The sequence below is a fragment of the Rhamphochromis longiceps genome, linkage group LG5 (genome assembly GCF_057381845.1).
Source record: "Rhamphochromis longiceps isolate RC_006_pf linkage group LG5, R_longiceps_female_GT1.1, whole genome shotgun sequence".
Taxonomy (NCBI): Eukaryota; Metazoa; Chordata; class Actinopteri; order Cichliformes; family Cichlidae; genus Rhamphochromis; species Rhamphochromis longiceps.
In genome coordinates this window covers 37396746-37410994 of record NC_140561.1, presented here as the reverse complement: position 1 = coordinate 37410994, position 14249 = coordinate 37396746, and the positions used below count along the sequence as shown (strand labels likewise).

The 14249-nt window shown below is 41.5% G+C and overlaps 1 protein-coding gene and 1 long non-coding RNA gene across 3 annotated transcripts in view; both read right to left on the bottom strand.

The window, feature by feature from the left end:
• LOC146670534 (uncharacterized) overlaps positions 1–7978 on the bottom strand; it is a 213049-nt gene extending 205071 nt beyond the window's left edge. The window contains exon 1 of the long non-coding RNA XR_014911796.1: positions 7943–7978. This is a non-coding gene — a long non-coding RNA (uncharacterized LOC146670534). The remainder of the gene's footprint in view (positions 1–7942) is intronic.
• The window catches only part of ppp1r16b (protein phosphatase 1, regulatory subunit 16B), a 94635-nt gene that overhangs the window by 58065 nt on the left and 22321 nt on the right, over positions 1–14249 (bottom strand). For both annotated transcript variants that reach the window (XM_085407508.1, XM_085407510.1), the window contains exon 2: positions 4253–4667. In XM_085407508.1, coding sequence (XP_085263634.1) covers positions 4253–4520 — 268 coding nt within the window. In that variant the 5' untranslated portion in view covers positions 4521–4667. The remainder of the gene's footprint in view (positions 1–4252; positions 4668–14249) is intronic.

The window sequence follows — 14249 nt, the reverse complement described above, 5'->3', positions numbered from 1 at the left end:
GTTCAAGGGAACACCACTGCTTCTGTCACTGCTGCCGTTCACATGATCAGAAAAGCCGAAGCCCTCTCATAGAGCGAAGAAGAGGCACAAATTTAGAAGTAGAACAAGTTGATTATTTCTCCCCACAGATGTTTGTGCATTTTACACATTCACAAGACTTTCCTCCCCTTTTTAGATCCGTTTTACAGCTTCCTTCTTGGCATGTATGATAGCTTGGTGAGGGAGATGTTGCACCAAAATATCTAAAAGTTTGTACTGCGATTGAGCAGCAGCACAGATAAAAGATAAGGAGGGGTTTGAAGCCCTAAGCTGTCTTTGTCCTATTTGATTTACAACTATCGGTGGCAACAATTCTGTCCCTGTGTTTGACAGGCTGCTTTTCAACCCGCCTTCAGCTGTTGCTTCTGGGAACGACTGTAAACCACCCCCAAAGACAAAGTCAGACAGCATGTTGTTTGAATGATCCGGGGGGGGGGGGGGTTCCAAAAAAGCAGCTCTTACAAACAGACATTGAAAACAAAAAGACGGCACAAGATACTGAAAAGCAGTTACTGAATGTCCTGTTCATTCACACTACTTTTCACCCACTTACACTCTCGCTTATTATAGTTGGTTTTCTCCAAATGCCTCCATTGTTTTCTCAGATTTTGCTTTCTGACGGTGTTTAAAGGCTTTAAGTCAGACATTTTTCCCCCCTCTACAGTTCTACTCTTACTTTTTTCCCCTCTTTCCATTAATACTGTTGACTCCCGGGCCATCTCATCAGATTACCCAGCGGTTTTAGGAGGAAATGTCAGGTCATACCACGCTGACTGTCTTTGAGTTTTGTTGACAGTTCCTTCTGACCCCACTAGCTGCTCCTCTGCAGGACGGCAGTTCTCTGGAGAAGAGAAATCCCATCCATCTCAGTTGCCGAAGAGGCGCGCATAAAAGACACCAAAGTGCTTCACAGTAATTTCACAGCCATCAGCCTTCATCACTATGAGAGGGCAGTGGGTTCAGGATGGTGCGAACCACGGGGCGAAGAAATGGACTCACACTCGGGATCCAGCACTTTCCTACTCACTGCTGCTTTCACACATCTTGAGACAGACACCCAAAATTTGCATTTACGTAAGCTCAAATATTCTTCCTTCTCTCTCTGTCACAACCACACAAAAACTTTTTGCATACACACACGCGCACACACACACAAACATTCTTAAACATAAATGTACAATATACCCTCTGCAGTTTCACCATACCCGTCCCGTGTCTCTCACAGTCTGGTGAGTCTGCTTCCTCTCTCAGCAGACAGGAAGTTATAATGACAAGAATACGCACGGATGCACACACACACACACACACACACACACACACACACACACACACACACACACACACACACACACACACACACTTAAATGCAAGCATAACACCTGTACACCTGCATCTACATAGATTTTAATAACAGTCAATATAATAAAGCTTGAAAATACACAAAAAACGTCATTTATAAAGCATGCATAGGAGTTATCACACATAATATTGGTTATGTCCTCACACAATCACAGGCCGCCTCCAGCCAACGCGCTCTGAAGCTCTGACCCAAACCACAGGGAGAGAAAAAAAGAGCAGGCAAAGAATCGCAGGAAGCAGCTCGCCTACTCCAACCAATCAGGGATTAAACATGACTCAGCCCAGCCTCTCATCTTATTGTGGCCTTGAGGCTGTTAGAGCAACTCCTGGGTCAAAGTTAGTCTCTCTGTATTTACTTCTCTCCCTTCCGTCCTGTTCATGAAAAAGAGGTGATGATGGCTACTTTTGTTCCCAGCCTCATCGTCAACTCGCTGCTGCTAGCGCCGCCTTTGTAGTCATTCTTTAGGCCGACCAGGGGTTTAACTTCTGTCCAATAAACAGTCCTGATTTCTAAAAATGCCTCAACCTTTTCCCATCATTTCATCTACTTTCGATTTCCTTTTATTTATATATATATATACATATACACACACACATACATACATACATGCCTTTTTGAAATGACACTGTCATGTAACATTTCTTTAAAAAGGGTGCTGTGTGCTGGAGCAGCACAGTGTGTGGACTCATGACGCCTGATCGAGCATTTGGGGACCAGAGGGAATGAGAGAGGAGATTATCAAGCTCCTAAGCTAGCCAGCTGCCACTGGAGCTGTGTGGGCAACACTACATCCTGTCTCCCTTTTTTTTTATCCTCCCTGCCTCTTTCATGGTCACTCTCATTAGACAGTAGTGATAGCAGACATCTCTATACGGAAGTACTGCAGGACATAAGGAGAAGGAAAGGGAATCAAAAGCAGAGAACCATCAAAAATCATGCACACTAAATTTGGAAAATTCCTTTTCTCTCTGCTGGCATGTTATTCTGACAGTCATGATGGTGGAGCTTTTGTACACCTGAACCACCTGCAAGCCCTCTTATTAATTTTAAACAGTCTTCAGACTCCGATAATAAATTTGTGCTTAGAGGTGGTAATCGTAGCTCGTTGTATAGCACAGTCACGACACAACTGTGTCACAGAAGAACATGAAGTCTTTTCACTTTTGCTAACTTCATCCTAATCCATTTGCAACAAGGAGTCACATTATAGCAGCTCCTGCAAGTCAAAGCATTAACGCTCAATTAATTAGTCAGTTTATCGATAACTGCATCAGAAGGAGAAGGGACACAGTGTACAGTCAAAGCAATAATGTATCCCCCGTCTAGCTGTATTGAAATTAAAAACCTCCTTTTTCTACTCTTGAAAAATTGATCAGGAATTTTTGTATGTGTGCATCCTTAACATGGAGGACACAGCTGAAGAGTTCAAAAAGAAATCTATCAGTGGTGTACAAATACTCATTCGTTCTGACACGAGTAAGTGTGTGACAGCAGACAAATGTTTGTTGCTGTTAAACCATCCCTGAAAGGGACCTGTCAATATTGATGAGTAGACATTGTGTGTTCCTTGCTTCCTCGTGTGGTTTCTCAAAACCAATCTAAAGACTCACACGATCAGCCCCAACATCCTGGTGCAGTCTAAGTGCCTCAGCAGACCTTCTGGGAAATACACACAGCGCAGCAGTTTGCAATAAAAGCCCCGAAATGATGCTCAAACCATTTCTCACATCACGCACAACAATGAAACCAGCAACAAAAACATCAAAGATTTTCTTTTTCAGTTTTACCCAATTAAGTAACTTCCTTTTGCTTACACCAAAGTTTAATTTCGGCTACACGCCGTGATAAAATCCAGCAGACCCCTGTAGACATCACAAGACTTCTAGTGTCTCACACTCCAGCTGGAGCTTAGACGTGCCAGTGAACAGTCCACGTGTGTGTACAGGCACAGCAGAGTAGCTTCAGCCTTGTAAAAATTATTGTGAAAATACATCAGCCTTGAGAGGGATGTCCTATCTGTGAAGACAGCTTGCATGAGCAAAGAATATACAGTAGCACTGCTGTGGGCTGCATTTGTGACGATTAAAAAAAACAAATAAATAAAACAAACTTCAATCCAATTTCAAGTTACAGTGACGTTAAATTAGACGCAAAATCTAAGCGATAGCAGCCTGTTATCATCCCTGCATCGCCGACACACTGTTAGCACAGCCACAGCAACACGGGGCTGCCGGTACTGGAGGAAAACAATTATTATCTCCAAATAGGGGGGCCCCATCCGTAGAAATTTTAATTAAAAGACTGGCAGAGTTTCATCTCAGTGTGACAACTCCATTATTTCTCAATGATAAAACAGTCTCCTAGCAGAACAAATTCAATTGGAATGGAGTGACTTCCACTGGCGGTTTAAGTGGGCAGGCCAAGCTAATCGTTTTCCTGACCTTGGCATTTTGATATCCAGGGGAAGTAGTGTGGTGAGGCCGAAATTAGCGTCATTATTCAAACGCGGTGTCGAGGGTAAGTCTGAGCTCAGTTGAGCAAAACTTTATTTAAACTATTTATTTTTGAAACAAGGAATACTAAAGTTCAACAAATAAATTAAAAGGGCAACGCCGGCCTCTGTGCAGCCTGTTCATCCTCCTGTCGTCTCGCAAGCAACAAAGAAATAACCCCAGCTCTACTCACCCTGCCCCACATCCATAAATAATACCTTTATTTCATCGCTAAATCAAAATATTTAGGATACTTGATGTAATGAATCCAAACTAGTTGTAATTAGGCAAGCAGAAATAAATAAGCCACCCTTTTATTTTCTGATCTGCACGTATCATTAATATGCTGTACTGGTCTTACCTTCATCTGGATCATTCCTGGCCGAAGCCTCCAGGAGCGCCACGCTGGCGGAAAACGACACATGTTTCTTGGGCTCTGATTGCTGGAGGCTGTTAGCAATGCGTCCCTTCTTGTCGGCCTTTCGCTTCTTGTTTTGCATCTCCTTCTCATACACAGCCCATCTCTTCAGCTGCTGGGTACGCCGCTTCTGGGCTGCCCGCAGTCTCTCCAGACTGGGCACCTTGTCCAGCTGCTGCAGCTCTTGGATCAGCTCCAGGTGGTTGGCCATGGTGCCAGGTTGGGGTGGGGTGGACAGCAACACTGGGCGATGGTAAAGGGGTGAACTGGAAGAGAAGTAGGATTCTAGCGAGGGCTGCACCTCCGGCCGTGGCCTCCTCCCACGATCGTTATCATCCTTTCAGCGGCAGTGAACGACCTGGAAGAAGAGACGGAGGGAAAAGCTGAGCCACAAAATGCCAGCTATAAACTTTTTATCATCTGGAACTTTAATACACCAGTAAATAAAACGTGAAAGTTGTTTGATGCTTGTTATTCAAGCCGACTCTGGACTTTAAAGTTGTAAAAGCTCTACATTGCAGAGTCTATTGGGACACACTGACATTTAAAAGAAGTGCTGGTCTGACACACCACAGCAAAGTGCACAGAGCTGCATTCTGGTGTCCTAGTTAAACAGACCCCAGAACAAGCTACCAGTTAACAAGGCACCGAACCACCGTTTGAGTCTACTTTCTTTTGTCTGTTGTGAACAAATATGAAATCAATATTTTGTTCATGACCGCTTCACTTCTTTCACCAACTTGCATATTTTCACTTAAGAGAGAATCAAGAGCAAGAATGAGAGGTCACGGTTTCAATGTTTAACTGAACTGCATGGGTCATAGTCTTGGTGATCCACTTGCTTTGTGAGCTGTTAACGGGTTTTTCTACCATCCTCCATCAAGGCAAACCGCTTCCTGAACACTACAAGCAAGCGCCAGCACAATGAGAGAGAAAAAAAGCACCGGAGCAGCGAGTTGACGTGGGGACTTTTCATGTCAGCGCTGCATTTGTGTAAACATGAATAAAATGCATCTCTCCTTTTCTCTCTGACAATTGACAGCAGCACCGTGAGTGAATCAGCAAAAGCCCATTTTTCAGTTTCTCGTAATTTTTGTGGACATGCAGAAAAAACAGCTAACTGTGTGGTGAAACCTAAAGAGGAGACAACTTACTTTGGTCATTGTATAAAGATCAGCAGCTGCAAAAAGTTAAGCTGAGTAAATAAAGAATAAACATGCAGGAACAGTAAGTGGAAAGTGCAGTGATTGAGTTTTGTCAGGCTACTTCCTTTGAACAGCACTCACAACAATGTACGGACGTTTTAACGCCACGGCCAGAAAAACTTCTCATCAAGTCCGGCAGGATTATCACGCGATCGTTGATCATTTGTCACACAAACACACGCACACCAAAAACAAACAACACTAAGTAAATAGCTTGAAACGTCAACATCTGCATGCTGGATGCATGACACATGCTGGCTTCTTTTCAGTTACTTACCATCACGTAACCACTGATAAGCATTTCCCTGTGCCCGCAGCTGTTCACCAGTGAAACCTGTGCAGTCTGGCTGCATCCCCTGATGAAAGGCTCCACAATGCAAATCGCTGCTTTATGTATTCAGCCTCCACCAACCTCGTTCTACATTTCCTCTGCAGCACCAAAGTGCTAAAAACACGGACAGGAAGCAAGGAGCACAATCACTTCCTACAGCATCACTTTCAGTCGCCAGCTTACCAGCACAGCGCGTCTGTCTCCGCTTGGCTCAACAGAAGTTTTCCGTTAACATTCTCAAGTGGCAGCCAAGTGAGCGGTGCAAAAATGTCATCACAGCACACAAATGAAACGAAACCTTGACGCACCGTTGACTCTTAGGTGCATAAGAGTTTCCAGCACAAAGATGTGAGCGGGTTCTCACAGCTTCTCACTCAAAACCGACGAGATGGAGACAACGGGCCGTGATAGTAAATACTTAGTAAAGAATGTGTCATCACTCAAAGGTCGATGCAGGAGGATTAGCTGCAGGGTCTCAGATTATTCTGCAGGAATTTAAAATCGAAGCTGTCGGCAGTTCTTGCACCAGAGGTCATTTAGGAAACTGACAGTGAACGCAGAATTCCTGTCTCAGTTTCACTTGTTGGTTTTTAAGATGGTCTGTATACTGTTAAGTATACATTAGTGCTACACAGATATGCAATGCACAAATACATGAAAAAACTACACACTTCATTAGAAGAATTATTAATGTTTTGCCTGTGAGCATACTCTGACAGACTACTACTTACTCCCACCGTACTGTGATAGTATCAACTCGGTGCATAAATACTGTGTGATATTGTTTGTTCTGTCAGAAGCATCTGTTCCTGCTCCTCCTCAAGGAGGCCCATGCATTCAAGTAAGGACATGAAACACACCGTGAAGCTCATCCCGAGGCCTATCACTGCTAACACAGGAAATGCACCATGCTGGGTAATAAGGACACCGCTTGGATGATGTGGAAGGTTACAGACAAGGGTTATAAACAATGTCACACACAGCAGCGCGCCTACACAACTTCATCTGCGATGAGTTTTATTTTTATATGTAGAAAGTGTAAACGACCTGCAGACTTGACTGTTTTGCTCGTATTATACTTTATATATTTAGCAAAGAGCATTAAAGTTTTTACTGTCCTATTTTATCGGCGAAATGAAAGTTTGCACAGCTGAACTGCAGCCAGAGAGACAGCCGCCCGTTTCTGGTTTATAGGGGCTGATTTTAGCGAACGAGCTGATGAGATAATAAACTCACACACGCACACGCCCTCGCAACACTGCTGCTCGGTTACAAAAGGAGCAAAAGATTTCTGATCATCCGCGAAAGTGGATATTGCACCTGCAATCGTGCCACGTCCAAAGTCACTTAAATTGCCTCTCTTCCCCGTTCCGATGCTCGGCTTGAACTCCAACAGCTCGTCTCTACTGTTTCTAAACGTACTGAGGTGTTGGCCTGTGCTGGACGGTGATTCGATATTTGCATTAGAAAGCACTTCAACAGATGTACCTAATAAAGTGGCCAGTTAATGCACAAATCATGGGAAATGAGTGTGAGATTTGGGATTTAACTCTAAAATCACGAGTTTTCAAATGAATATGAAGGAAATGTCGATTAATAAACTGGGCCTAAAACCTCTTTAAAAAAAAAATGTATGAAGCCGTTTTATTTTACAACATATTGGATTTTACAATGTTAAAGTTTCCTCTGAGGTACAGTGAATGAGCCCATCCAGATCAAAATGGGCTTTATTAGCCTGAGAGTACAGTATTGCAGTATCATACAGATTCCTAGATGTAGTGCTGGGCGATATGGAAAAAATATTTATCACGATACGAATTATTTTATATCACAATAATGATATGTATCACGATATACCACCTGACCTGTGGTCATCTAGAAAGTATGCAGTCTGTAAACAGCAAGTGCCGAGGGTGCAGTCTTTGTTTTGAGTTACCGTAAAGTATGTCGCAAATCCGGGTGCACGTACAGCAGCACCAGGTCGCAAACCACAAGACGGAATTTCTTTGTGAAAAATATAATTTTTTATACTTTATTTTCTCTTGCATAAAGTTAAGAGCATGTACAGTGATAAGACAACACTAATATATTTGCCACAGGCTATTTAACCCTTTAAGACCTACCATAGAACCAAGGCCGCCAGAGCTTATCTTTATGCTTTTACATGCTGTAGTGCCATTTGTGGGAGCATTTCAAGTTTCCATATATCAATACAACCGTTATAGCCGAAATTTTAATAATATGTATGCATTAAGTCCATAGTAACTACATAAATTGCAAAAAAATTGTAGTGCAATAAACTACAAAAAAATTGAAAATAGTTTGTTTTTTGCATATATTTCTAGTTAGAAAAATTTAAGAGGCTTATCCCTCAAAACTGTAAATACAAAAAGGTTGCACAAAATAATTTCCAACCACGAGAAATTTATTTTGAGTGTCTTCATAGTTTTATTTTTGAGATACACTAATTTTTATATAATACAGGAAAAATGAAAATAAATATTATAATGCATCAAAATAAACTATTTCCAACAGTGTAATTTGAGTTCTAAGCATCCCAGAAACGATACAGAAAAGCATAAAGTCAAACATGACTTTTAAAAACACCAACATAGGCTTATAAGGCGCTTTCGCGAAAATGACGTCACTTCCGGCTTCGGGCAGGTAATGGCGGACATGCGATAGTTCGCGCTGACGTATATGTCAACGTAGGAAGTGTTATTGAACATAGGCAAAGCGTGTTTCTGGAATATTCTCTTTTAGTTGCTGCAAGTGCTTCTTAAGCAATTTTTGCAAAGCTATATGTGGAAGGAAACCGTGACCTAGGGCATTCAGGGCTAATGGCATTAGATGTAAGTACAACTCCTCCGGTTTCACATGCAAAAAAAAAAATGATTGCGCTACCTTACGTGGTTCCAGTTCTACAAGGATTTAAAAATAGTTAGGTAAAACGGAGTGTGCCTGCTCCGACCGGTTGTAAAGGGTTAATTATATATTTTATGTAATAATTTATATAATTTGGGTTAGAAACGATAGAAGACAAATGGCACGATAGACACTTTTCTATCGTCCATACGATATATATCATCATATCGCCCAGCACTACCTGGATGCATTTATTTGCTATATTGCATTTTGTATCTAGAAAGTAAATAATATTTAAATCGAGCCTGAGTTCCTTATACAGGAAGGAACAGCTCAACCCTGTCTTCAGAGTGAGGAATACAGCATCTCAAACACCTCCACCACCGAAGTTGGGTTTTTGGTAGCATTTGCCTGTTTGCATTTCATTCAGCAATTTGAATACATGTTCAGTGTTCCTGAATAAGTATATATTTCTTTTGGTGGAGACTTGTGCTCTCAGAGTGCTTCTTGTTTAAAACTGGTAACGGATCAGTGCTCCGTATCTGCAAATATTTAGAGCTAAGGTATCTGTATCGGATCGGAACAGGATCTGTTAGCGTAGATAAATGCATGTGTCACTCAGGTTAATGCATATTTGTGCATGCTAAGCAGCATCATCTTGTCAGCTTCTCAAAGGCGTAAATTTAACTTTAAGAATTCATTAAATTTGAAATATGAATTTGAAATACACTTTTCTGTTAAAGAGAACAGTTTGTCTGCAGTCTGCAGGAGGAAAATGAAACCTTTTCCAGGAAACAGGCAAACAGCTCTAAAAATCAACACCTCCAAAACCAAGGTGTTGTGCACCCATCAGTTAAAAGTGGTCCTCTGTGCTATGTCAAGGCCCTGCCTACCTTCACAGCCTTGTCAGCGAGAACAATTCAGCACAAAATGACAGCAGTGCAAGCCCTGGCAAGGCATGCAGAGCATTTGCAACACTCCAGCCCACACAGCTGCTGAACACAGGTCAGACTTTATAACAGCTTTGTCAAACCGGATATCCTTTACGGCTCAGAATACCGACACCCGGTAAAAGGTAAACTGCTCTAAGATGGACACCACCTGGAAAAATGCTAGCAAAACCACCCCAAAACAACATGGCAGTTTGTGGTCACTGAGCAAGTCTCTGCTTTTTATGTTCTACAGTAGACAATTAATTTTCTTTTTAGGACCTGGGGGCAAAAATCTAATCTACTTTAACTTTTAATTTCTTCTTTCAACAGTTCCAAACAGGTTTCCACTGTCTAATAATTGACTTTCTTTGATTGGTGTTCAGACAGCAGTGTTTCTGTGGGAGTGGATATTTAGTCTCAGCTCCAACTGACCCCATGCTCTCTCCCTTTCGCTGCGATTTGTCAGGGCAGCAGCCAAAGTGAATTAACTTCAGAAGGGATGTGTGACAAACACAGAGCGTCCACTGTTTTCCTTAGCTGTCTTTGATGCTCAATGGCATTAGTGCAGGAAATATGAAACCCAGGAGCTACTGTTGATCAAGTTAGAGGAATCAGAGCAGAGGTAATGATGTTACACGCGCACACAGACACACACCAAGTGACAGAAAAGACAGGAAGATAGAAACCTACCCAACTGTTGATGAGAGATATGTTAAACTTTATGTTACTTCACATGTAGTTTAACCGATTTGTCCAGATTGTGCCACAGAATAAACACGTATATGGCTCACAATCAAAGTTTCTGACTAAAATCCAACTGTGCAGCTGTCACAATCCCAGGGAAAATCCCTGACAGAAGTTTTGAGTTGATCAAAATGTTCACATGCTTAACCAGGCTGTCCTTTTACGTTACTGTGCATCAGCAGTGATTAACTTTACAAGCAGCAAAATGTGAACTTTTTCATTTGCCTCTCAGGCAGCCATATGGTGCAGCTTTTGGGGGAACTCTTGTGAAAAATGTCTGCCAGCTCCTCTGTATGTTTCTCAAGTTATGGCTCCAGTATGGCAGTGTGCTGGTTGTGCACTGGTTTCTGGGCTACAGAATGTACAGACTTGCTGCTATTTTGATGTCAAAGTGGAACAACTTGCAACAGAAGCTTCGCTTGCTTGTGTTTGTGACCCTGCTGTCATGTGCAGTATAAAGTCAATGCGAGACACTTTATACTATAATGTAAAGAACCAATGAGCAGCACTTGACAACAGAGGGATTGAAGAACTCCCTAAGAGGATGACTGAGAGGGATAGCCGTCTACTGCAACCAGTTTGGAGGTAAGAGGAAAAAGAAGGTGAATATAGGGATACAGCACAAAACACACTATGCTATTTAATAACATGCAAAAGCAGGAAATGTGAGGAATGAAGGAGTGAATTTTTCCCTTGTTAGATGGTAAAAGTCAGTGCTTAAACCATGCAGCACTCTCATTGTTCATGAAGGTGTTGCACTGGTCTACAGCCAAAATAAATGTCATTGGATTTTGCTCATTTTGGGTCCCTGAAAATGAAAATGATGCTTAAAACTGTCATTTGGCTCTGGTTTTCATGATATGTTAGTAAATCAAAAAGTTCTTGGCAGGAACCAGAAATGACTAAAATACATTTTGACCCTTGAAAACACAAATGGCAGTAGTATAAGTGGGTGGTGATTTTCAGATCGGGCTCTATATGACGTGTAAATCCTAATTGTCAGATTTAAACTTTTGATTTCTGCTCTGTAATTCCTTGTAGTAGTAAATCACTTCAACTTTTTACTTTTCTTTCACAATATGCGTTTGATTGTACTGCGACTCATCAAAGTTGCACCAGTGACACATCTGTAACCTTTGCATTTCCTCTATTGGCACCATACATTATTAAATAAATAAATTAGTTTGGTTAGGAAACATATAAAGGCTGATATGCAAGTGGTGAAATGAACATTTGTGGATGTCATAATATTCTGGGTAACTGACGAAACCGACGTTCCTCCGTGTCACAACATCCTAGCATGCTAACACACTGGTCATTGAGTTTTTCTGTGAACTGTGGAAAAACCCCGGCGTGTAGTCTAATATAATCTTTCAAATAAAGTCTTCTCTAGACCTTTTTCTGATTTTTAAATTGTGCCGTAATGAATAAAGATGAAATATTATTATATAAAGTGACCATAACCAGATGAGAATGGTGTAACATGTAAAAAGACATGAAATAAAAATGGTAGCCAATCAGCTTGTTTTACATTTGAAATTTGCACATCAAAATCCATAAAAAGCACAGTTTATCTCTGAAGTCGACAGCTTCTGAAAGACTGCTGACAGCATGCTCTTTATCATGCTGTATTCTGGGAGCAGTGACACAGAGCATATAAAGGCATTTTCTCTGGATGATTTCACTCAGTCTCTAAAGCTTAAAGATGCCCACACGCTGATACGCCGACTTGTTTTTGTAAGATGAAACCAGCCGAAGAGTAAAATTGACATCAGCATAGTCATTGGTGTTTATTAAACAGTTTCTGATAGCAGAGAATAAATCATTCGCAGCCTTAAGGGGAGACCGTCTGGCCCACAAGGTGCTTCATCAGGACCTAAATATCAGACAAGGCAAACAGTTGTACCTGATACGATGGCCTCACAGGAGGCAAAGACAAACCATGTGAAGATATGTAAAACACAGGGTGTTCTGGTGACTGTAAAGCCTCTGGTGATATCACAGCTGGCGCCCGGGGCCAAGGCTGCAAATCACAGATTGACCTCAATCGGCTCCCTGGCTGCAGATACGAACGTTATACTACGCTCACGCATTCTGCGAAAAAGACACAGCATACATTTGATAACAATTAAGGCAAAAAGCAGGACAGACACCGAACGTGAAGCACAAACACTTTACTAGCAGCAGCAGCTGCTTCACGTTCGGTGTCTGACCTGGTTTTTCAAATTCCCAAAACAGAGCAATTATACACAGTTTTTCAAACTGTTTTGCAATAAACAGTCTGAATTTATTCAGGCTAGGTTGTTGTCTTCATAAATTGGCAGCTGCTACAACAAAAGCCCTGTTTTGCTGTGATTGCAATGTCACAGAACTGCAGGCGAGGTCACTACAAAACATAAGCAGCCTGGATTTTAGGAACACACTCTTTCCTCATAAAGTAATAGACAGGAAATCCTTCTGAAGTAGACTTTCCATTTAACCTTTTAGTCTCAACCCATAATTGACTTTCCTGTTTCAAGTCTAAGAAGAAAAGGTATAACATGAAAGGCAAAGGCAGGGCCTCAAAAAGCAATATGTCCTAACAAATGAAGTTTGGGGTTTTTTCTAGCTTTAAGCTGTTTACTACTGCTCGCGCAGGACGAGCTTCAAAAAGAAACGGAGACGTACTTTCTTTCACTGATCACTCGCATCTCTATGATCCAGGTCAGGTAAAGTGGGTGTTCGTAAGTTTGCTCATTTATTGGGATTGTGTTAAAATGCTTAAGCAAGGAATAAATGCTTCCAACGAAGGCCTCATCCATTGGTGTGTGTGTGTGTGTGTGTGTGTGTGTGTGTGTGTGTGTGTGTGTGTGTGTGTGTGTGTGTGTGTGTGTGTGTGTGTGTGTGCAGCAGCACTGACATCAGCTTTAAGCCACCAGCATCTCCAGAAACCAGCTGAACTGAGGTCATTTAGGACTTTCCATCATCATTATGAAGGTGAATGGGCACTAATGGTTATAGACATATAGATAATGGCAGCGTGAGTGTGTAACACCACCGTACAGGACATAATACTCCATTGGCAGGATTTCATCTAAACCTCTTAAATGGCTGGCAGGATTTTTGTCTCCATATAATGCCGGATAATGTTTGAATCGTGTTCGTCAGCAGCAGAGAGGAATATACTTTATTTCGCAAGAAAACCCTACTTAAGGTCGACTGATTTCAAGGTCGACAGCAAACTCACACTTCACACTCTTCCATTTGGTGATAAAGACTGCAACAAAATAGACTAAAAATGATTCAATCCAAGATTGAGACTGAAAGTTTTTTAAATCTTAAACTAACAAAATTATATTTTTGTCACACAAGAATGAGAATTTGTGTGCAAGAGGAGAGCATGAGTGCATAACTCTGCTAAGCCCACACTGTGCAAAAACCTCTTATATCCAACATATCCAGATTGGTTTGTGATGTTTTTTTCCTTGAGAACATCAAGCTGTTTTTGAGAAGATATGGCGTGAAATGTCAGTGCAAAGATAAAAAAAAACAATTCAATTTAAAAAATTCCCCAAACTAGATCCTTATCATCTACTCCAAAGTCTTTGATATAACTCTAATGAATATCTGTGTGCATCCCAAGAGACAGACAGACTCACAGAACTTCCTTGGTGGTAATGATAGAAAGGCTCTTTAAATCAATTGTGTCAGTTTGATACAGCTAATGACTAGGGATGGGTACCGGTATCCGGTGTCATTATGGCACCGGTTCTGACATAAACGGTGGTAACCAGACTGAAAAGCAGCGCACATTTCGGTGCTTTCTTTCGGTGCTTTTTTCCCTTGAGATGTAATACACTTTGAATTCTAGCCAATCATTTTAC